General features: G+C 38.9%; 1 protein-coding gene across 1 annotated transcript in view; it reads right to left on the bottom strand.

The window, feature by feature from the left end:
• Nucleotides 1-10,970: 10,970 nt before the first annotated feature.
• Nucleotides 10,971-25,181, bottom strand: part of SLC7A11 (solute carrier family 7 member 11) — a 74,040-nt gene continuing 59,829 nt past the window's right edge. The window contains exons 10-12 of the mRNA XM_008143555.3: nucleotides 24,289-24,438; nucleotides 22,552-22,729; nucleotides 10,971-11,913 (exon numbers count right to left, since the gene is read on the bottom strand). Of these exons, the coding sequence (XP_008141777.1) occupies nucleotides 11,846-11,913; nucleotides 22,552-22,729; nucleotides 24,289-24,438 (396 nt within the window). The 3' untranslated portion in view covers nucleotides 10,971-11,845. The remainder of the gene's footprint in view (nucleotides 11,914-22,551; nucleotides 22,730-24,288; nucleotides 24,439-25,181) is intronic.

The following is a 25,181-nucleotide window of genomic DNA, read 5'->3' as shown; positions in this document are numbered from 1 at the left end:
TCTCAACAAATTGGGTATTGAAGGAACATGCCTTCACATAATAAAGGTGATACATGACAAACCCAGAATACTCAATCATAAAAGGGTGAAGCTTTTCCTCTAAGAGTGCACACTCTTACCCTCCTACTCAGCATAGTACTGGAAATCCTAGCCGGAGAAAATAGGCAAGCAACAAAAATAAAAGGAATCCAAATCAGAAAAGAAGTAAAATTGTCTTTGCAGATGACATGATCATACATTTAGTAAACTTTACCAAAAAACTTTTAGATCCAATAAATGAATTCAGTACAATTAAAGAATATAAAATCAAGATATAAAAATATTCTGTTTCTGTTTACTAACAACAAACTATGAGAAAAATAATAAAGAACACAATCCTATTCACAATAGCATCAAAAACAATGAAATACCTAGGAATAAATTTAACCAAGGAGATAAAAGACCTTTACACTGCAAACTATAAGACAACGATAAAAGAAACTGGAGAAGACACAAATAGTAGGAAGATATCCCATGTTCACGGATCAGAAGAATTGACATTGTTAAAATGCCCATACAACTCCAAGTGATCTATAGATTCAATGCAATTCATATTAAAATTTCAATGAGATTTTTCACAGAAAAAGAAGAAAAAAGCAATCCTAACATTTATGGAACCACAAAAGATCCCAAATAGCCAAAGCAATCTTGAGAAAGAAAAACAGAGCTGGAGGAGAAACCAAGATGGTGGCATAGGTAAACACCTAAACTGCTGCCTCGCACACCAATTTCAAAACTACAACTAAAAGACAAAACGTCTGTCACCCAGAACCACGGGAAAGCTGGCTGAGTGGAAGTTCTACAACCAGAAGGAAAGAGAAAAGAGCACTGAGATGTGCATAAGCTCTGAAAAGCTGAGGTACGGAGGCGCGCGAATCGGGCTGGTGGCAGGTTTCTGGGTGCGCTGCTTCTTTCAACCCGAAGGGAGACAAGCTCCTGATTACTCTGAACTCCAGTTTCTGGGGAGACGCTGGGGACCCAAACTCCTACGGGGAGAAGCTGGACTGTCTGCCATCAGGTTGGAAAGTAAGGGCAACTTTCTTGCAGAGGTGCACCCAGCAATCATTGTTTACTGCACCAGGGCACGAGGCATGGGGACTTGGAAACACAGAGACGCAGAGACAGCTGACTGGCAGCCATCGCTGTTTGCCACGCCCTAGCCTAGTGACTCCCTGAGACCCCGCCCCGCACAATCTACAAACCCATCCAAGCTCCACACAGCGGCTTTTGCATATAAATGGCCTGCCCTATCGCAGCTTAACCAAACAAACTGCAGCTCCGGTCAGACAGCTCCAAAATCTCCAAACCCCAAGCAAAGAGGAGAAAACTGTAGTTCTCGCTGTACCTCCTGTTGGGTGGCCTCACAGTAGCTGACCTGCACCCCATTGGAGATCCAGAAGCTAGTGTATCTAGTGGTCAGTGTGAGACGACACCAGATTTCAACTATTCACATCCATAAGTGACACATTCAAGAGGCAGACTCAGTGAGCACCAAAGTCCCACTGAAGCAAGTCCTGCCCCATAAGCGTGTCTCCAGCGTAGCAGTTCTTCCATTATAGACACAGCGGGTCCTCACAGCCTGGAGATCAATTCCTCCCAGTGACACCAACAACAATCAAGACTTAACTACAACAAGGCTGTACACACAGTCCACAAAGGTGTGCACCAAGAGTTTCCACCTCAGGTAATTGGGAGACCAACCCACTGGCCCATATAGGACACCTAGCACACAAAGCCACCCTACCAACTCAGGGAAGCAGCGAAAATGCGGAGATAAAGAGACCACAAATGAAAGAAATGGAGGAAAACACACGACTGGATATAGAGTTCAAAACCACGGTTATAAGGTTTTTCAAGAATTTCCTAGAAAAGGCCGATAAATTCAATGAGATCCTCAAGGATATGAAAAAGGACCAACTAGAAATTAAACATACACTGACTGAAATAAAAAATATTATACAGAGACCCAACAGCAGACTAGAGGAACGCAAGAATCAAGTCAAAGATTTGAAATACAAAGAAGCAAAAAACACTCAACCAGGAAAGCAAAAAGAAAAAAAGAATCCAAAAATTTGAAGATAGTGTAAGAAGCCTCTGGGACAACTTCAAGCATACCAACATCAGAATTATGGGGGTGCCAGAAGTAGAGAGAGAGCAAGATACTGAAAACCTATTTGAAGAAATAATGACTGAAAACTTCGCCCACCTGGTGAAAGAAATAGACTTACAAGTCCAGGAAGCACACAGAATCCCAAACAAAAGGAATCCAAAGAGGACCACACCAAGACACATCATAATTAAAATGCCAAGGGCAAAAGACAAAGAGAGAATATTAAAAGCAGCAAGAGAAAAACAGCTAATTACCTACAAGGGAGCACCCATATGATTGTCAGCTGATTTCTCAACAGAAACTATGCAGGCCAGACGTGAGTGGCAAGAAATATTCAAAGTGATGAATAGCAAGAACCTACAACCAAGATTACTCTACCCAGCAAAGTTATCATTCAGAATTGAAGGGCAGATAAAGAGCTTCACAGACAAGAAAAAGCTAAAGGAGTTCATCACCACCAAACCAGTATTATATGAAATGCTGAAAGGTATTATTTAAGAAGAGGAAGAAGAAGAAAAAAGTAAAGATAAAAATTATGAACAACAAATACATATCTATCAACAAGTGAGTCTAAAAATCAAGTGAATTAAAAATCTGAGGAACAGAATAAACTGGTGAATATAATAGAATCAGGGGCATAGAATGGGAGTGGATTGATAATTCTCAGGAGGAAAGGGGTGTGGGGGCTACGGGAAGAGACTGGACAAAAATCGTACACCTATGGATGAGGACAGTGGAGGGGAGGTAAGGGCAGAGGGTGGGGTGGGAACCAGGTGGAGGGGAGCTATGGGGGGAAAAAGGAGAAACAATTGTAATAATCTGAACCATAAAGATTTATTAAATTAAAAAAAAAACACAATAGCTGGAGGCTTCACACTTCCCAATTTCACACTATATTACAAAGTTCTAGTAATCAAACAGAATGGTACTGGCATAAAAACAGACATACAGACCAATGTAATAGAGTCAAGTGCCCAGAAATAAATGCATACATGACCAGTCAACTAGTATTTCACAAGGGCATCCAGAATATTCACTGGAGAAAAAGAAGTCTTCAGTAAATGGTGATGGGAAAACTGGATATCCATATATAAAGAATGAAAACTTACACAACTCACCAAAAATAATTTAATATAGATGAAATACTAAAATGTAAAAACCTGATACCATAACACTCCTAGAAGAAAACATTGGTCTTGGCAGTGATTTATTTTTGTAGATGACACTAAACACATGGAACAAAAGAAAAAATAAACAAATGGACTACAATAAACACCGTGAAGAATCAACAAAATGAAAAGGCAACCTGTGGAATAGGAGAAAATATTTGCTAACCATATATTGAATAAAGGGTTAATATTTAAAACATAAAGAACTCATATAACTCAACAGAATAAAAATTTTAATATTTATTTTAACAATGGGCAGAGGACCTAAATAGACATTTTTCAAAAAGACATACCAATGGCCAAGAGGTATATAGATAACAAAGGTGCTCGAGGGTCAGGTCTGAACCAGCTTGGGGAACGTTTCTGGAAGAGATGACTTTGGGGTAGAAGTTTGCTATGTGGGGAGTAGGATATAAGAATGGGGGAGGAAAATATAATTTCTGTAAATCTGCAGTGTGTCAAATGAAATAACGGCATCTTTTCTTTGTTAAACTACTAAAAAATGCATTTAATATGGCTTCAGGGAATACAGAAGTGGTCATTTGTAGCTGGAGAAAGAAAGGTGGCAGATTATGGAAAGCCCTTTATATTATATGGAGGAGTTTGGGTTTTATCTTTCCAGTGGGGGAAGGGGGAGAGTGAAACTATTAACAATTTTTATAGTATTTCTGTTTCAGAAAGAACATTCTGGGGAAACATATGAAGGCTGAATGAAAGAGAGACAAGAGATGAGACTTGTTAAGAGGCAAGAAATAGCAAGACTGAACTGGGGCAAGTGAAAACAAAAGAAGTTGCTGGATATTTTAGACCAGAGGACAGAAGGATGCAGATCATGAGGAAGAAGAATGTCTACGGTGTTTACTGAAACTGCCACCCTTTTCAATTTTTAGTACAGGAAATTGATGATAAGTAGGAGCCACCAACAAATTCACAGAATCAGTGACAGATAAATAATCATTAAAACCCAAACTTTCAATTGAATGAAATGTACAGTGCTTAAAAACAAATACCAAAACATGACTTTTATTATGTAAACTATCAAATGTTTATTTACTTTCCATTTCAAATATTTTCAAGTAAAAATATGTACAAATATATATACAAAAGTTTAATGAGCTGGAAGCATGACAAGAATACTTATACATAAACACAATTGAAATTAAATTCAATGCAAAATTGAGTGACATCATATTGCACCAAAATTTCTTCCATACAAAACATATGCGTCAAGAGTTTCCACCAGATGAAATCACACTTATTTCATAGTATCTTACCACTTACACAAATAGCCCATAAACACCATCTGGCAGTGTGATTTCTGCACCAGAACTCTCCCCAGAAGGAAATCATTAAGCTGTAAAAAAATCCTTTTTATTTCACATATCACATGCTGGTATAGGCATCTGTGCCAGAGAACCCTAGAAACGCAACATAATCTACGAATGAAATTCTCTGTGCACCATTTATATTTTCATAGTTAAATATCTTAGTACTCCAAATATGATTGGAATGTAGGTGCAGAAAAGGAGTTTAGCTCCTTAAGAATTTATCAATACAAGACATTGTGTAAAAGTATAAAATACACACAATCCACTTCACCAAGTTTCACTATCACAATGTCAAAGCGAAGGACCACAGATGAGGACCACTTAGGAAACTGAGGCCCACTCCTCCACAGCTGGATTTCTCTGTTCCTGTATTTTAGATTACCAGGACAAATCCACCATTCCCCTGACCCCTACCAATTAGGGGAATGGTACAAGGTCATGACAAATACATTGCAGACCCAAGCTAAGGGGTATAGCTGGTCTGTAAATTACAGTTTAAGCACAGATCAAAGAGATGGCTGCCAGCACAACTCGCTGGAGTAACCCAACTACTATTTTCCCACTGGGCTCAATTGATTCCATTGGTGCAAATTACTGACACTTGACATAGGATATAAAAGGCATTTAAATACATTCATATATGTTACCTAATGATATGTTAATATGAACATACACATACAGAATTTTCTATTCCTTGAGAACTGAAAAAAAAAAGAAGTTACTATTACTAAGTCAAATTTTAACACAAAACTCACTAAACCCATTTTTATAAAGTAAATACTGATAAAGTTATAATAAAAAGATATTAATGATTCATCATGAGATGAATACTGAGTCAGTAACTAAAAACCATCTCTACCAGTGAGTGCATCACTACCATCTAATCCACTCTATGATAAGCAAAAACAAAGCTCTACAAAATCTTGAGTAAAATCTTAGTCAGAAAAGTAGGACAAATTAAGTACCCCACGTATTCGGTCCAGGCAGCCACGTGGCTTGCCTTTCTCTGACTTGTGCTTATTATGCATGCACAGGTCGCCAGCATGTAATCACTAAAACACAACTAGATGTTTGTTCACCAGTGGCACAGAGAGGAGACACTCTAACTCATGGTACGAAGCAATGCAGTCTTAGCACATCTGATGCTTATGTTTGCAAATTCTCAAAAGAATTGGCAGGTACCATTGGCTATTTTGAACACAGGCATTGGCCCTAAATAGCCTAAAAGAGTTAAGGGATATGCCATTCTCCGAACATGGATAATGTAAAAAGATCCCAGTTTTCAAAATGTAAGCATTAATAGTTTAGTTCCAGATTTATAGCATTAGAAATAACATTCACAAGGGAAAACTATTAGGTAAAAAATTTCTCCTAGGCAAGAATCAAAATAATCCCAGTCTACTTAAAATTTTTGGAGGGTCCTTGTTGTTTGTGTGATAACCGCAGCTACATATATATTGTTCTTTATTTCCAGAGCAATTAAAAAGTGCTATGTGGTAGTGTCTAAAATTATGAATACACACAGTAGTTTAATGTAGGTCCGTTCTATTCTGTTATAAGCATACATTCATTTGAAACAACCTGTTTCATCGCTCCAAACTATTTTTCTACTTAAAATAATAGTTTTCTATTACACTAGAGGCCCGATGCACAAATTCGAACACCGGTGGGGTCCCTCGGCCTGGCCTGCGGGGATCGGTGGACCTCCGTGCCACCAGAGCCCGGCCTTATCCGCCAGCTCGTAGGGCTCCAGCCTGCTGTCCACATCGATCCCGCACAGCACGAAGTAGTATGGGAAGTGGCTGGTGGCCGGGAAGGAACCCGATCCCAGGCTGGGTGCTGCGCTGCTCCTGTTCATCTGGCCCCACTGCGCCTGCCGCCCCCGCTCCCGCTCTGGCGGGCAGGGGGAGTGTCCATGGGAGAGACTTGTGATGCTGCAGCTTCGCCTGCCAGCCATAAGCCAGGTATCTGGTGCCTGTCTGTCAGCTGAGCGGTGCTCCTGCTGTGGGAGCGCACTGACCACCAGGGGGCAGCTCCTGTGTTATCTGTCTCCTGGTGGTCAGTGCACGTCATAGCTACCAGCCGGTTGTCTGGTCGTCTGGTTGCTTAGGCTTTTATATATAGATAAGTCAATAAAAGGAAATGTGGGACGAAGGAGAAATGCTAGGGACAAAAGAACTCAGAAATCCTTTTAAATCAGACAGTTTGAACCTAGAACCAGGGAACCACATTGCATTGCTTCCCAGTGTGAGATGAATGTGCTTCTGAGCATGCACGGGAGCATTAGCAGGAATAATTGAGGTCTAACGTCACAATCCTCCTTTAAGTCAGACCACTCACAACCCAACTGTTACAGCTGTAACATCCAAAGGCCTGATGCTTTCTCACAAGATGCTGTGCAAAATACCCTATCACACAAGGTGCTCAAAAATACAGTCACTGCTGCAAAAGAGATAACTGTGCATTCATCTTTATTTTTCCTCTAGCTTTCAGCGTGGCCTTTAGAGACTTCAGCAAGAGGTAATATGGATTCAGCAAGCAAATCTTCTAACCAATAAATTAATTCACTTGAAGGCCATTCTTTAAAAAATACCAGTAGTGTATATGTTGAGGGGGAAAAGTATGGTCACTTTCAAACCAGTGCACCCATTTTGTATGGCATTCAGATAGATGCCTAATGCTCCCGTTTCTTGAGAGGACTGTTATCTATAAAAACGTTAAGGCGGCTATTGATATTATAAATGTACCCTCGATCTATAGCTGAAATGCACATGTAAAAGTAACTATTTGGAGACTGTAACCATCCTCCAGTGATGTTTTAAAGTCAATGGGAACAGAAAAGGGGGGAGGGGACTACCAAGGAAGTAAACCTAAGAATATCGGTAATTGTATAGATTCAAATAAGACTCACTCCTATCTTGAGGATATCATGTCAAAAATAATACAAAAGGAATCACTGATTCATTCCAAGAAAACAGAGAAATAGTTCAAAGAGATCAAGCTAATACCCCTGGAGGTTATAAAGAACAATATCTCACAACATGGAAAACTGGTCAAGTTCCTGTGAGACCATGATTTATGCCTTTGTGGATTTATGTCAAATATAAAACTAGACTGAGCATTTATTTTTTTATACCAACTAATTTGAAAAATGCAATAGAAAGAAGAAAGGATTATTTCTTAAATATAACTGTTAAAATATCTTTTTAAGTGCAGTAAGATACTACCTAGAGGTTACACTTTTAGGTATTATATATGATAGAAAATATTAAAAATGCCTTTTATAAGAAAATTATCCTAAAAAACATGTATAGGTAATAATTCTATTACCTATATATAAATAATGTAAACAGAAGCTGTCAAAATGACTCATTATCTACTCTAATTTAGATCCACCATGAGCTTGTTGCCAGTTACACGATGATGTGCTTAATTCCTGACTTTGGTTAGGAAAGTCAAATGTAACCCTGTAGACATTATCAGCACCGACATACAGCCCATTCATATACTAGTAGGGTAAAATGAAGCAAAATTATATTTAAGTAATGTTAAATTTCTTGACTCATCTGCATTCAAATCCCAAATCTCTCTATATTTCCAACCAACCTAAAAAAAAAAACAACTAAAAAAAAACTACAATTAGAATCCTATTTATTGTTTTTCTATCATTCAGAACTGACAAATATGTGAAAGGTGAAACTCTCCCCTTATATATCACATAATGTATATTTGAGAAAGCCACTTATATATACTTTAAGTAACTCACAACCTTATTTAAAAGTATATCTTACAAATACCCCAAGCTATTTCTAACAGGAAAAGCAGTGGAAGTATTTTATCTTAATCAAAGGGGTTTTTTATTTTGTAGGGCCAGAAGTATATACAATTTTGCTGATTTTCTTCAAGAAAATTAATACATAATTTCTAATGCAAAATTAGGTACAGGACCTTGGAAGGGGCATGTCTAAGTGAGCAGCACTGAAGCTTAAGTTTCATTAGCTTCTCAGGATGTCCACCTATGTGCAACAGGCACTGAATTTTTAATATTTCTCTCACTACACTGCATAATAAATTACACCAAAATTTACTACTTTCATTTACCTCCAACCTTTACTACTTTCATTTCCTGCCACTCTGACCTTCTGTTTTCTATCTTTTCATAACATATACCTCAATGATAAGTAACCAACTGTAGGTCAAAGATGCTCCCTTTCTTAGTTATCATTACATTTATCTGCTAATAGAGATAAAATATTGATTTTCCTAAAGACTGATTACAGTGCATGGAGAATTCATTGAGTGATACAATGGAATGCTAACCATCTGTTGATATTTTAAACTAGAGGCCTGGTACATAAAATCGTGCACCAGTGGGGTCCCTTGGCCTGGCCTGCGGGGATCAGGCTGAAACTGGCTCTCTGATATCCCCTGAGGGGTCCCGGATTGCAGGAGGGTGCAGGCCAGGCCAAGGGACTCCACCAGTGCATGATCGGGGCCAGGAGGGATGTGGGAGTTTGGCCAGCCAAGGAGGGACCACTGGAGGGCTCCAGGGCATGTCCAGCCCATCTCACTCAGTCCCAATCGGCTGGATCCCAGCAGCAAGCTAACCTACCAGTTGGAGCGCCTGCCCCCTGGTGATCAATGCACGTCATAGAGAGCAATTTAGTGGCCTTAGCATATCATTAGCATATTACGCTTTGATTGGTTGAATGAACAACTGGACACTTAGCATATTAGGCCTTTATTATATAGGATGGCAATTGAGGAAATAATTTTATCAGACACATAAGGCAATCTGGCAATCTGTTTCAACATAGTTGTTTTAGTGTTAGATAAACCATATCCTAATAATCTGTCCTAGTTTTGTGCCAGCGGGCTGGGGGAGATACTGTACAAGCACATAGCACGTGTGTGTGCACACACCTAACATTTATGTGTGGTCTGGAGTCAGCCACCTTTCCTAGGATATGATACAATTGTGAATAACAATTATGAATATTGATTCCCTGACCACAGAAAACATGTTTTGTCATGATTAGCCTAAAAATAAGTTACAGTTTAATAATCTCCATTACTTCCTTTAAAAATTACTGACTGACTTTCTGTCTGGTTAAAATGGTATTACAATGGTATTAGAAATTTAATAAGGAAAATTCATTTTGATAATGATGAAAGAATAATGAATATATATTCTACTTAGCCAGTTCAGTGGTATATTTAAAGAGAAATTAGAACCCAAAATAAACAAATAAATAAAATGTGGAGACCTATCTGTTGCTATAAGAACATTAACCTCAGGAATAATCAAGAACCACACAAACCTCTCCATGAGACTCTAACTTTTCTCACATTACCTAAAAATCCAAGAAGAGTTTTCTGGTTTAGAATATATGGGACTAGATTGCAATACCTCCAGCAATAATATAGTGGGAAGAGATATGGCTAAATGGATATAGGAAGTAGAGACTATACATCAACTTTTAAAACCCTATGAATTCACTTACAGACCCAAGTAGTAGGTTTGTCTAAAAAATATCAATCTTGGATATATTTTAAATGTTAGCAAGAGAAAAAATTGGAATTGTCTCAAATTATGAAATATCATTATTACTTTGTCAATTGTCTGTGAACTCTACATCTTCTCTTAATGATTTTAACCAGTGTCATTCTTTCAAAAATTCTTATTTTCAAATGGACAAAAAAATTAAAGGATGAAACTTAACTGGCTATGATGAACTACTTAACCTTAGATGTGTGTAAATAATAGTTAACAAATGTCATCATGATATTACTATCATTAGAAAATTGCACATAGTTTCTGAACCTAGCATAATAACACCTGTCTAGATATACACATGCATACACAATTTCTATTTCTTTTAGTGAATCTGTTATCAGTTATCTCTTTTGCAGATTAAATGATAATTAAGGTGAATAAATTACTGACGAAGCCTAGATATAGAAGTGGAAAATTTTTAGAAACATCAGTTGTGAATCTTATTTAGCAGTGGCGCTTCTTCCTCAATTTTTATGTAAATATATGTCATTTCCTAATTGATCTGCACAGTTTTATCTGAAAAGATATTTTAACAGAATATAAAATATATATAGAAAATGTACAACCTGTCAAAATTCATCACCATGTAAAAATAACTATAAACTAAAAATATTGTCCAGAATTACTATCATTGCATATAGATATGATTATAGGGTTAGGTATAATATTTTGGGCATTTTCTGTCTTGGTGATTTCTGTCTTAACATTGATATTTTAATTTGAAGATTTGAAAATGCACATATTTAGATATATTTATCAAGGGTAAATTATTCGTGAAACAGGTAATGGTGCTTAAAAGGATTTAATACCAAACTGACTATTGTTTTGCTGTAAGAAGGATGTTACATCCTTTCCTGATCAAATGGGCTGCCATGAAAACAAAATATCAGACAACCACAAAGCTTCCTGACGAGGAGTGAAAAAATATACCCCAACATATTAAATTCTCAATGATTTTACACAAACATAATTCCTAAATTTGTAAACAATAGCTCCTAGAAGCTCTTCTTTAATGTATTTATTAAAGTTAGGCATACCTCCCTGTCCTTTGTTCACAATGCTGTTAGTATTAACCCTTAAAAGATGAGTGACATCTAAGTTGGCACCGAAGGGGAAGCAATGCAATGCCAATGTAACACAAATTTCTTTCTTTCCTCTGTCCATAATGATGATGTATGCTTTTTTTGTTCTTTCTCTAGAAGAATAGAAAACACTTTTCACAGTATGGTCTTCTATAGTAGGTAAAAAATGTTTTTACAAAACCCATATACACAGAAAACACCTCAGTCTTCAATTTGAAGTTTCTTAGCCATGATATGTTACAGAGAAAGACCACTTGAGTTAATTGTCCATCCCGTAGTCTTTTCCCCTCACCTCAACAGGTAGGTATCAGGAACACAAGAATCACGTGAACTCATGGTATAGCTGCATATCAGCTTTCTACAATTACATGGAGTTATAACTAAATTTCTTAGAAACCAGTTTGAATACACTAAAAGATCTGAATAAAAATAACTATTCCATCACCAAAGCTGCAGTCCTCTGGATTTTCATAAAATGAGGTGAACGTCCATACTTTGTTTCAGCCCTTTGGGCAGAAACAAAGCCAAGGATAGATTGCCAAGATTTCAAATGCATTAATTTATAATTTATGACAATCTTCTTCTGGTACAACTTCCAGTATTATTTGTAATGTTCTGGTTATTCTGCCTACAAAGAAATAATGAAGAAAAATTAAAAATGTACAGAAATCAGAAATACATAAAAAACAGCAAAATGTGAATTATTTGGGGTTGAATACTGAAAACACACAACTGCTATTTCATAGAGCACTAACAAGAATTGTTTACTTCATTAGAATTCTATCATGTTCAATTAATATGCCACGTCTATAACTTCCCATGATGACTTCTCAGAAGAATGTGTTAATACTTTCTATTAAAATAAGGACGTTTATTTATGAATCAGGAGGCTGAAAATATTCTGAGACAATAGGATCAAGATGTAAATAACTGTTCAAAAACACATTTCATATTCAGTTTAAAATTGCTTTGTTGTTTTCATACCTGTGAGATTACAATCAATTCCTCAGCAAAATCAAGAGAAGAATCAGAATAAAATTTTCAGTCTCAAACTTGTAGTGTATTATTGAGCAAAACATTTCAACTCCCAGGACCTCACTTGCCTCCATCTATAGGAATGAGGGACTTGGGAGTGACATCAGCAAGCTACTAGTAAAAGGCTAGGAAGTCCCCATGCTCATCACCGCCTTAAGAAAAAACAGGACAATAAATAGCTACAAATGGAAGAAAATAGCTCAGGAAAAGCTCTAGAATCTAGACAACAACAACAAAAAATTGCAGCAAAAACCTGGCAGAGCTCAGAAATCAAGGATGGCCACATAGTTAAGTAAAAAAGGTAATTTGCCTACATCACCACACCCCCCAGTCAGAGATCTAAGAAAGTTTCCAGAGAAAGAGAGCCGGAGAACCCCAGCAAACCTCACCATTGTGGACATTTGCAACTTTTGCTAGAGAGGTCTCCCACAGTCTTGAACATGCTGATCCCCTCATGGAGCAGCCTGGAGTGCCCCCACCTCTGTACCTATTCCCAGGTGCTGGAGCTGTTGCTGAAGTGAGATGGCCTCGGGTTCTCTGGTTGTTGCTGTGCCCCATTTTCAGGAATTGGGTGCCACAGCATCTTACCATACACAAGACTTGAGCTGCCACTTCTCTTTGCCCAACTGGGCCCAGGTCAGGCATTTTCCCACCATTACTGAGGCAGCTTCCCCTGCTCTGAGTCCAGCCCTCAGGGTCCCAAGAACACTTTGCCTGCCATTATTTAGGGCTGTGTTGCTGCTGCCTCACCCTCCTCTCCCTCCATCCCTGGTCAAGACTCTGAACTGTCATTGTTGAGATACCTCTTGCGGCCCCAAGCCCTGCCCCTTGGGTCCCAGGTACTGGCTCTGACCCATTATTGCTAGGGGCACTGTCACTACCCTGGCCCCCCTCCCCAGGCAGTTCAAGGCTCAGACCCATCAATTTTTCCCAATACAGAAAAGCTCAGGAACAGATGGTTTCACTGGTGAATTCTACCAAACATGAAGAATGAACACCAATACTTTTTTTTATTAATATGTCTAAAAACATTATCAGCAAAATATTAGCAAACCAGATTCAACAACATGTTAAAGGCTCATTCACCACGATCAAGTGGGATTTATCTCAGAAACGTAAGGATGGCTCATCATAGTACTGGTATCCTAGCCAGAGCAATTAGCAATTAAGTAGAAAAAGAAATATCAGATATACGTATCCGAGTAGAAGTAGTAAAATTTATCTCTGTTCACAGATGACATGTTATATATAGAAAATCCTAAAGGAGCCACTAAAAAGTATCAGAAGAAATGAATGAATTCTAAAATTGCAGGGTATAAATCAACATACAGGAATCAGTAGCATGTCTGAACACTAACAACAAATTATCTAAAAGAGAAATCAAGAAAGTGATCCTATTTACAATAGCATTAAAAACAATAAAATGCTTGGGAAGAAACTTAATCAAGGAGGTGAAAATTATAAGACACTGATAAAAGAGATTAAAGAAGACACAAAGAAATAGATATCTTGTGTTCCAGGATTGAAAGAATTAATATTGAGAAAATGTCCATTAGATCCAACATGATCTATAAATTCAGTGCAATCCTGATAAAAATTCCAATGGCATTTATAACATAAGTAAAAAAAATTGTCATAAAATTTGTTTGGAACCACCAAAGACCCCAAATAACCAAAGCTATACTGAGAAAGAACAAATCTGGAGGCATCATGATACCTAATTTCAAGCTATAATGCAAAGCTATAGTAATCAAAATAGTATGGTCCTGGCATAAAAAAAAGACACATAAAGTAGTAGAACAAAATGGAGAACTGATACACAAACCTCCCTATATAATTAACTTATTTTTGACAAGGGTACCAAGAACACACAATAGGGAAAGGATATAAAACTGGATATCCACATGCAAGAAGAAATGAAACAATCCTTGCCTTATATCACTCAAAAATTAACTTGAAATGAACCAAAAATTTTAATGTAAGACTTAAAGCCACAAAACTTCTAGAAGAAAACATAGGGGAAAAGGTCCTTGACATTGATCTAGGCAATGATTTCTTGGTCAAGTCACCAAAGCACAGGCAACAAAAAGTAAAACAATTATGACTACATTAAACTAAAAGCTTCTGCCAAGCAAAGGAAACAATAAGTTGAAAAGACAAGTTACAGAATGGAAGAAAATATTAGCAAAGCATACTTCCAAAATATATGACGAACTCAGATAAATCAACAGCAGAAAAAGAAATAATACAATTTTAAAAGTGGGCAAAAGACCTAAATACACCTTTTTCCAAAGAAGATACACAAATGGCCAACAGACATACATAAAGTTATTCAACATCACTAATCGTCAAAAAAATGCAAAACGAAACCACAATGAGATGTTACCTTACATATGTTAGGATATTATGACTCAATTCATAGTACTGTTACCAAGCAGTTCATGAGCTAGACTTGTTTGCAGTCCATACTTTAAGTGGCACTGCCCCAGGGAAGGAAGTGACCAAGGTTCCTGATGGTTAAATGGAGCATAGAGGCCTGCTGGCCTAGAACATTTAAACCAAACACATAAGAGAGGAAAAAAAAATTCATATTCTTCCAAAAAATATTTTAAAAAGGACAAGAGATATCAAATGTTGGCAAGGATAAGAAGAAAAGGGAACCCTTATGCATTGTTGGTGAGAATGTAAATTGGAACGGTCATTATGAAAAACAGTATGGGTGTTCCTCAAAAAATTAAAAATAGAACTTCCATATGACCCAGCAATCCTATTCCTGGGTATGTATCCAAAGGAACTGAAATCAGTATCTGGGAGGGATATCTTCACACTCATGTTCATTGAAGCATTATTCACAATATGTAAGATTTGGAAACAGCACAAGTGTCCATCAACAAATGAGTGAAGATGTGACACACATACAAACAGTGAAATATTATTAACGACGAGAGAGAAGGAAATCCTGCCATTTACAAAAACATGAGTGGACATTAAAGACATCATGCTAAGTAAGATAAATAAAGACAAAGACAAATACTGTATGAAATAACTTGTATGTGGAATCTAAACAAACTGAACATGTAAAGACAGAGTAGAATGTTGATGATCAGGGGATAGGGAGTGGGGGAATTGGGGAGATATTAAGGGTGCAGACTTAAAACTAGTAAATAAGTAAGTTCTATGTAATGCACGCCATAGTGATTATTGTTAATGTACCATATTATAAAAGTTGCTCAGAGACTAAATCTTAACTACTCTCAACACACAAAAAAATAAATGATAAATACATGACATAAAAAAGCTATTGTTAGCTAATGCTACTGTAGTAATCATATTGCAGTATATACAGGTGTACTGGTTAATAATGCGAATTTTGTAATCAAAGAAAACACGATAATTTCAAGAGAAACATCAAAAGTGCTTTATTCAAAGTAATGTCCATCGCTAGCTACACGTTTCCCCCATCTTTCAGGTAATTTGTGAATAACGTCCCAATAGAACTTTTCTTGTTTTGAGGCAAACCATTCAAAAACTCAATTTTCACTTCTTCATACATTTTGAAGTGCTGCTCAGAAAGTGCGTGTGCCACCGATCGGAACAAGTGGTAATCTGAAGGAGCAAGTTCTGGTGAATACGGCGGGTGGGTTGATACCTCCCAGGCAAGATCTTTTAATGTGTCTTTAACTGGTTTTGAAGTATGTGATGGTGAGTTATCATGAAGCAAAATTACTTTGCCGTGTCTGGCCTATCCTGGTTGTTTTATTATCAAAGCGTGGTTCAAATTGATTATTTGTTGTTGGCAGTGATCAGTATTAATGGTTTCACCTGGTTTTAGAAGCTCATAATACACCACACCTTCCTAATCCCACCACTGTCTTCTTTCCAAAGCAATTTGGCCTTGCAGTTGATGTTGATGGTTGACCTGGATCAACCCCTGATTTTGTGCATTTGGGATTCTCAAAATAAATCCACTTTTCATCGCCAGTCACAATTCGATGCAAAAAAGACTTTCTTTCGTGCCATTGAAGCAACATTTTACTGATGACTTTTCGGTTTTCCATTTGTCTTTCGTTCAGTTGATGTGGCACCCATTTTCCTTCCTTTAAAATCTTTCCCATTGCTTGTAAATGATCGGAAATTGTTTGCTGAGCAACGTTAAATCTTTCAGCAAGTTGTTTCTGAGTTTGACTAGATCTTCATCCAATAATGCTTGTAACTGTTGGTCTTCAAACTTTTTCGGTTGACCTGGACATTCTTTGTCTTTCACATCGAATTGTCACTTTTAAAGCGTTTAAACCAGCCTCCCCAAGTATCTTGATATGGAGCATGTTCACCATAAGCTTCCCAAAGTATTGAGCAGCACTTTTCTTCAAAATAAAGTAATGGATTAAAACTTCCCACAAATGCTCTTTTTATTTGGCACGAAAGTCAACATTTTTAAGAGTAAAAATATCTATAATGTTAACACCTTCAGAAAATTTAACTTATGAAGTTTTGAAGCTGTTGTCAATACAACAAAATAGCATACATATCAAATTGCATATATATCAATGTATGTGTAACTCCATCTATTGAAAAAAATCCGCATTATTAACCAGTATACCTAGTAAATGTATCAAACCAACATATTTTACACTTTTACCTTACACAATGTTATATGCCAATTATCCTATATAATAAAAGGGTAATAAGCAAATTGAACCCTGGACCAGAAGTTCAACCCGAGTTCAACCAGGGGGTGGGCCAGCCCGCCAACCACCCGGAGTCCCTTCCCCCGGCCGGCCCCCACCCGTGCATGAATTCATGCACTGGGCTCCTAGTATCTCGATAAAAATAAATTAATTTAACAAAGAATGAGGGACTTGGACTTGGTCTGTGGTTCTCAGAGTGTATTCTGCAGACCAGCTAAGATATTCAAAAGACATCTTTACAAGCCCCACCCTAGACCCACTGAATCAGAAACTGAAGGTGGAGCCCATAAATGTGTAATCCAGATAGACTAACATGTAGAAACCACTAGGCTAGATCATTTCTAAGGTCATTTTATCTTGGTAGTCCTAGAACTCTGACTCTGGTTTCCCAGGACATTATTTCTTGGTCACTTCTTATCTTTATAATCAATCCCTACAGAACCTCTTCAAAGTACTACTGGCCCTGGAGACTCTCAAGCCTATCATGTCATTTTGGTGGCTTCAGACCCAGATCATCTCTCACTTAGATATTTAGCATTTCTCTTTTATGACTTGCCACCTGTAATAGTCCCTTCCAAGCAATATTTAATACCATCATTTGTTTTGTAAAAGTTGTTTTCCTCAGCATACTAATTTTTATACTATCCATTGATGATACAGGGCCCAGCACAGTTCTGGCAAATGGTAAACTCTATGTAAATGTTTCACAAATAAATTATATTTTGTCACAGCCCATTCTACATTGAGATGTACATGAAGCACAAGTGAATACTCAAGAGCAATAAAACTCCATGCTTACAGGAAAGAGAAATGGTAAAATTATCCTAGAAAAACAAATAGAAGAAAAGTGTCAATCAATAGTAGGAAGAGGTGGCTTTATAGGCAGAGAAGGAGCTAGAGTCATCTGATAGGGTGAAACAAGGGTTGTAGTTGTCTACAGTGGTCAAATCCAAAACAGTGGTGTTAAATTCTTCACCGCCCTTTGTTCCTCACTAGAGAAGTCTGCTGTAGCTAGCTGAACTATCTCTACAACTTCTGTGTGTGTGTGTGTGTGTGTGTGTGTATGTATGTATGTGTGTGTGTCCATGCATTTATCTACTGAGATTTTCCTTTCTTCTTTTTTTTAATAACTGACTTTTTAATTTAGCATCTGCTCCTCCACGTCCAAACAGAAGCCTCTTCCAAAGTGTGTTTCTCTATTCTGGGACCATCAGCCCTTTGTTTTCTTAGCCAACTTGCTTACCCAGGTCACAACACTGCATTGGGTCTAGACAAGGGAGAGCAGTGCTGGGACCCTGCTGCTTTCCTAATGTGACATTCTCCTTCCTGAATGTTCAGTCTAGACTTCTATTCAATAGCTTATCTGGGGCCAATACTCTCTCTTCTAGTTCTTCACACCCATCCTTTCTCTTCTTCCACATTCAACCAGTCCTGTGTTTCCTGTGGCTTTCTTATGCTCAAGATTTGGATAATCTTTATCATTATAGAGATTTGGGTGGAGTGGCTGATCTTGGCTCTGAGTAGCTGTTGGAGCCACACAAACTTTTTCTTCTAGGTTATCTATAACTATGCTGTTAGATGGGTTCTCAACAGACCCAAGTAAGCCTCTGAGGAAGCTTCCTGCTTGCCCAGGCATGTAGCATTCAATTACACTCATGCTCATATAAGTCCTTCGGCTTTGTGGATAATCAACCCCATGATACTATTTCTTTAAATAAAGTAGAGCCAGTGAGTCTGTATTTGCTATTTACAGTAACTACAAGATATAAGACCAAACAGCAATTGTATTTTCAAGTTTTACCTTTCATATTCAGTAGGTATTCCTGAAGCCAGTTGAAACAACAAGTGACCTTGCAGAATCTGATTTCCCAACCACACCTGGTACAATCACAGGAACTACAGCCAGAAGTTGTGAAATACTAGTACACAAACCATCTTCCCTAGAAGTTGGGATTAGAATAATAGCATGTGTTTAAAAAAAAAAAAAAAAAAGTCCTCAAAACCTTTTCACATGGATGGTCTCATTTTATCCTATAATGAAGATGGTTTGGGCCCCTAAGAAATGTGGGCAAGCTTAACTAGCCTCACATGTGGCACTGCAGTCTGCATAAAGCGTCTGTTCAGTGCACTAAAGCAGCTTTCACTGAGGAGTCATAAATGAAGTCACCGCAGCACACTGTAAGCGACGAATGCTTTTAGGACTGGGGCATTGCCTAGTCACCATCACGGAGATGGATACAGTCATTCTGCTGGTGCTGCCCAGTATGAGTCTCTCTAATCAAATTCTTTGTTTAAATGCAGCTGTCCTCCTATCTCGCCCTGAGCAACAGGAACCAACTTCCAGTGACCCCACTCAGTCTTGGCCATGACGGGGTCTGGCTCGTAAACCCAGTGTGTCAAGTAAAGTGGCTGCTGGGAGCCTGGCTGGGTTTTGCCAGGATTAGGTATCACCAGGATATCTGCTAAATATATCAGTGGCTATTCCGCCCCATTTTCCTTGGGTGAGAAGCTGGTGTTTCTATAAATAAATAAATACATAAAGAGCCAGGAGAATTAAGCACGCTGTCACAGACGGCAGGAGAAAGCTTTCTGTGTATCTAGTCCCTCAAGAGCCCCTCTTCATTTCACCCCAGGAATGCTGTCAAACAGAACGTGGTTCAATACTGGCATCCTGTGGCCAAAGGAATTCATCAAATCTCTGAGTCTCTCCCATCCTCGGGCTCAGCACATCCCCTGGCTGTCTAGGCTGAGCAGCCTTACAGCGTTTTCTGAGAGCTGTCTGGTTGCCTCGCGTTTTTTATGGAAGCACCCTCAGTGAGATGTGTTCTGATCTACCGACATTTCACAGGGCTAATGGGTTCGTGTGTATTGGGGTAAAAAGAAATGATAACACAGAGGCTAAAGAATGTTAGCCACCAAGACAACCGGATCTGTTATCACTGAACTAACTGCCCCAAGCAGAGGCTCTCTGGCCTCCAAGTTCACATGAAGTTTGTCTCTGACAAGGAGGTGGCTGGGGGAGAGGTGACGTTCTGGATCAGGACTCCGCTGTTTTGTGTGTCTGTGTGTGAGTGTTCTGTTTTGGCCAAAGGCTAGGAAAATACTGGCTATTGCAGCAATAAATACTATGAATTATTATTTTACTTTATTACAAGAATGCTGCCTAAGAGGAAAATCAAACAAAATTGAGGAAAGACTTTCAAGGCAGCTGTAAAGATAAAGGGTGGCAATGATCGCAGTTTAAAAGGCAGAATTGTCATGTTCTTTGGTGAGGCTTAATGGCATTTTTGGGAACCAAATAATCATTATGGGGCTGCTACATTGCTGCTGCTTTCACAAATGCCTAACACTAAATTTGGAGTTCTTGGAGATGATCAAAACATCATTAGAGGCAGAAAAATAACCCCAAACTTTAAAATTACATGAGCAGGAAAACACATCAAAGAAAGATGAAGCATGGAACGTAGCAATAGGCATGCACTCACAAAAACGTGGTATCAAGTACGTACATGTTAGCAAAAGGAAAGAAGTATTACAGTAGGCTGGCTACAAACAGGAAGAACAAAATGCCTACTACGTGGGAGCAAGCAAGGAATTCGCTCCTTCTCAGTGCTCCCTTCTCAATGTGGCCCAACCCTAGGGCTGCCAGCTCTGTCATCCTGCATTCTCTTGTTTTTCTATGGTGCTCAAGGGTTTTAACTGTCTCTGGCCAGGATCCGAGACAGACGCAGATCTCATGGTGATGAGTGTTAATCTGTCCTGAACATTGGTAACGAGAAGAGCAATCCTAACAGTAAATACTGTTTACCAAGTCTTTTGTTTTTTTCAGAATCGTATTGCCTACAAGTGGGAAAACATAACTAAAACCATTCTACAGAAAATGAATCTGATCTAACAAGAAATAGAGATTAAATACCCTGCTAGGCGATCAGTGTGCCTGTGTTAGCCTTAAAGAACCTAATTTTCATAGTAACACTTCTTGGGGGAATAGTGTTGCCGGCTAGAAAACAAATTTCAGTATAAGTAGTATATAAGAGGTCTAAAGATACCAAATACCAATTAAAAACTAATAAAGAGGAATAGTAGCAAAACTGTATTTTAAATGACTGCCTTCTGAAGGAGTTCGTGTAGCACACTAGAGATTCAATACGTATACCAAATTGTTATTTTATTTTTAGTAGCACTGACATTATTTATAAACAATTTTACCAGAAATCTCTCTGAACTTTTTGCTGAACTTTAAAAAATTAGTTATGGTAAAATAAGTAAATTAAAACAAATGAGAACAAAACTTGTTTTCTAAACTCACCTGCAAAAACCTATCTGCTTCTCAGGTTGTGTTTTTGACCCTTCTCTCTCGTCCCCCCGGCACCCCATCCAGCAGATGTGGATTCAAATCCTAGCTCAATGGTTTAAATTCTGTACACTCAAAAATAAAACCCCCTCCCTGAGTCCCGGGTTCCCCATCCGGCTATAGGAGTAACACCACCTCACCCGGGATCTTGTGGAGGATTAAAAGAGATGATGACGTGGGGAAAAGGGCTCCCTCAGCAGAGCCTGGGACAGAGGGCTGGGCTTTCCACCAAGGCTGTTCCTTCCTAAGCACCCCTCCTACTACTGATCTACTATTTTCTCCTCCAACTTACCTGGTCACCAAGCTCTGTGGGCGTTTCCTCTTTAATATCGTTCCTTTCTCTTGGACCCTGCTGACACCCTGAGTTCAGATCCTCCTCCGTCCTCATCAGGATTACTAAGTTAACTAACCTCTATTCTCTCTCTTCAGCCTCGACTCCCTCTAACCCAGCCTCCCTGCCTCCAGGATGATTCTTCTAAAGTATAAAACTGCCTGAGTTTGAGTTCTAGCTCTTCTACCTAATATCTATGTGATGTGTAAGAAGTGGTGTGAGTTCTCCCATGCTATCACTCAAAGTCTATAAAATAGGAATAATAATTTTCCTGCCTCAGAAGATTTTTAAAGAATAAACAAGGTCATGTATGTGCTAATCCATAGAATCACACAGTAAATGAGAGCTGTTATTCTTCTCTTCCTTGTTCTCGCTGGTCTTGTGACCCATGTGTGACTTACCATGCCTATTAAATAGGGTGGAGTAGTAAGCATATTTAAGACCTTTGTAGGTCTCTGCCTAACTCCCCACCAAATCTCATATCACTCATCAAGTAGTCTGTTATGATATAGAATCACTAACCTGCATTCAACCCAGAATAAAAAGAATCAGGTTAGGAAAGGATTCAGAAGAGCAATGAGACCATTTTCAGAAATGCTGATAAAATTCTTCCTATGAAAGCTGTTGTCCTAAGAAGTGACTAAGCATCCCAACTGAATACTGCCCCGAAAGCAGTCGGTGGCTGCACCCTAAACATTCTTCCACTTTTCTTCCTTCCAGTTCTAATTTAAATGCAATAACACATTCAAACTAGCAGCTGTCCCACTTATAAATTAGAACTTTAAGAAATGTGTGTCATGGGTGTACACATAGATGAGTTTTCTACAACATGGTCTGTAAAAAGGTTCAAAGACTTACCTGACAGTCTTCTAAACCACTCGGGCTTCTTGTCCCAGATAATAAAGAGATAGTATGCGGGGACTCCAGTCAGTGTGAGGATGAAGCCAATGCCCGTACTAAAGGGGTCTGAATAAAGGGAGAGGGCAACCATGAAGAAGCACGTGAAGGAAAACAAAGCCGGGATAAACAGCGGCACCTGGAACACAACACAGAAAAACAAATCACTCCCAACACCGTGCAAGGGATGGACAGTGGTTCAAGGTGAGCCCATCAGTCATGACATTGGGTGACATACATGACCAGGTGACAGGCACCATCCTACAGAGAGGAAGGGAGAGGGAGAGATAGATAGAAACATCAATGATGAGAGAGAATCATTGATTGACTGCCTCCTGCATGCCTCTATTGGGGATTGAGCCCACAACCCAAGCATGTGCTCTGACCGGGAATAGAACCATGACCTTCTGGTTCACAGGTCAATGCTCAACCACTGAGCTATGCTAGCTGGGCAGTAACAAAGTCTCTTTAAAGGACACAGAGAATATATTAAACACTAGAGCCCGATGCATGAAATTCTTGCAAGGGGCTTGGCCCTCGCAGCCCCAGCTTAGTCCGGAAGGTCGTCCGGAAGGACATCTGGAAGGTCGTTTGGTTGTCTGGTCTAATTAGCATATTATGCTTTTATTATTATAGATATTCCCTTAATTTAAAAAAAAAATCTTTGGATAGAAAAAAACTCTAAGGATAAATAAGTGTGTTTCATTATATAATTCCTGATTTATTTTACTAGGTAAGTACTACTATAATTTCTGTTTTTGGTATTAAAAGATGAGCTCTTTGATAATTATGATTAGAGTCCACTTTAATGTGGAGCTAAGACCATGGGCTGCTAGTCACATCTTAAATCCTTTCAGGGAAAATTGATTTTCTGTTGGAGATTCACAGTAAGAGAGGATAGGAACAAAACAGGCCAACTCCTATTGGACCGCTAATGAAGATGTTGCCAGGATTAGGCAATGAATATAATTAGAAACAAATTCTGACAACGTAACTGACAACCTGGTCTGTTATTTCTTCAAAGCAAATGAACAGAGAGGCCAAATCAATCTATGAGCATTGGAGGCTGAAGGAGACGGGTGAGAAGGGTATTCTTCAACCCTCCCCAAAGGAATGCTTAGTTATGGTAACTGTGCTTTCGTTTAAGTGGTAAGTTCATACACCTTCACTTTCCCTCTATATTTTACATTTTTATTCCTTCTGGAGTGTATAATGTAGAAAAAGAGCAATGTAATAAGTCATAACCTTTAAAAATACTGAGAATGCCTATTTTGTACAGCAGCATCCACTTTAGAGTTTTAAAGGGTGACACCATTCCATACGTATCGGCATCACTCTTTCTCAGTCTGGCTGTCCACAAATGTTCAGCGTAAAGATAGATCAGAATATCCCATGCTTTGAATTTATCAGGTCATTGGACACGTCATGAAAAATCAGCATATCAAACATCCTCTATTAATACCACCTCTTTTTAAAGAGCTCAGTACAGCACATAAAACAATGTGATGAACTATTTCCCACGGGAAAATCAGTCCAATCTGAAGGCACTACCTGCAAGAGTTAAACACCTGATGGCAGAGGATGCCTCCCCGCTCCCCCCCACACCCGCCCAAGCTCCCCATCATCAAGCTACGACAAAGGGAGGACTAGGTATTAGGAGAAAGATTTATGTAAACCCATCAAGATTGCTGAGGTTACCTTGAAAGGACGATGCATATCTGGGCGTTTGTATCGAAGATAAATCAGCCCAGCAACCGCTAGCCCAATAAAAAGCCACCTGGCAAAACTGAGGAAATTCAAAAGACTGTAGAGGTCCCCAGAGAAGAGCATCACCATCGTCAGAGGATACTGGGGGGAGGGGGACAAAACCACACTCGGTGAGTTAAAGGGAACACAGGCAATACCAAAGCATCACATACCTAGACATCACTATTATCCTTTCCAAATGATTACTTATACTGATAAACTACCGTGTTGATTAAAACCTAACCTCCCTTCTATAGTCTGCTCTTAAAATCCCTTTCCATACCAGTAACAGAATGAGAGGGCCATCGTCACTACCAGTTACTGAGAAGGAATTTTATATGGGTGTTTGGTGTTTAGTTGCTTTTACATTGGACAGAAGAGAGTATATTTTCAAAGTCACAGTCAGTGACTGAAAATGTAAGGGCCCACAGATGACTAATAAATAATTAATAATGAACATCACAAGTGTCCCCTCTTGGAAAGTCTGCAGGAAGCTCTGCCAGTGGCGTCTGCGTCGCTCTTGGCCACGCACCCATGAAACACGGGCCACTTCTCAGTGCCTCTGCCAGGCCCTGAATGCAAAACGTTGGCCTCTCCTTCCTCCACGCTCCCTCTCCCCGTGTGCTTGCCACGGGGGACCCTCAAGACCGCACAAAGGAAGGCGGCCCAGAGATCAGCACAGCGAGTCTCTGCCGCGGCGCCATGGACAGCATGACTGATAGCAGAGGCTTAAAACGAAGCCCTCTTCACGGAATAATACATTCTGTTCCCACAAGTGACCGCTGCCTTCCGGATTCCTCACAAAGAGTACTGTGTACTTTACAAAGAAATTTCAAGGAAACATT

Source organism: Eptesicus fuscus, chromosome 6, assembly GCF_027574615.1.
Source record: "Eptesicus fuscus isolate TK198812 chromosome 6, DD_ASM_mEF_20220401, whole genome shotgun sequence".
Classification (NCBI taxonomy): Eukaryota; Metazoa; Chordata; class Mammalia; order Chiroptera; family Vespertilionidae; genus Eptesicus; species Eptesicus fuscus.
Note: the sequence above shows the minus strand (reverse complement) of the source record. Positions and strands in the feature narration are given on the sequence as shown.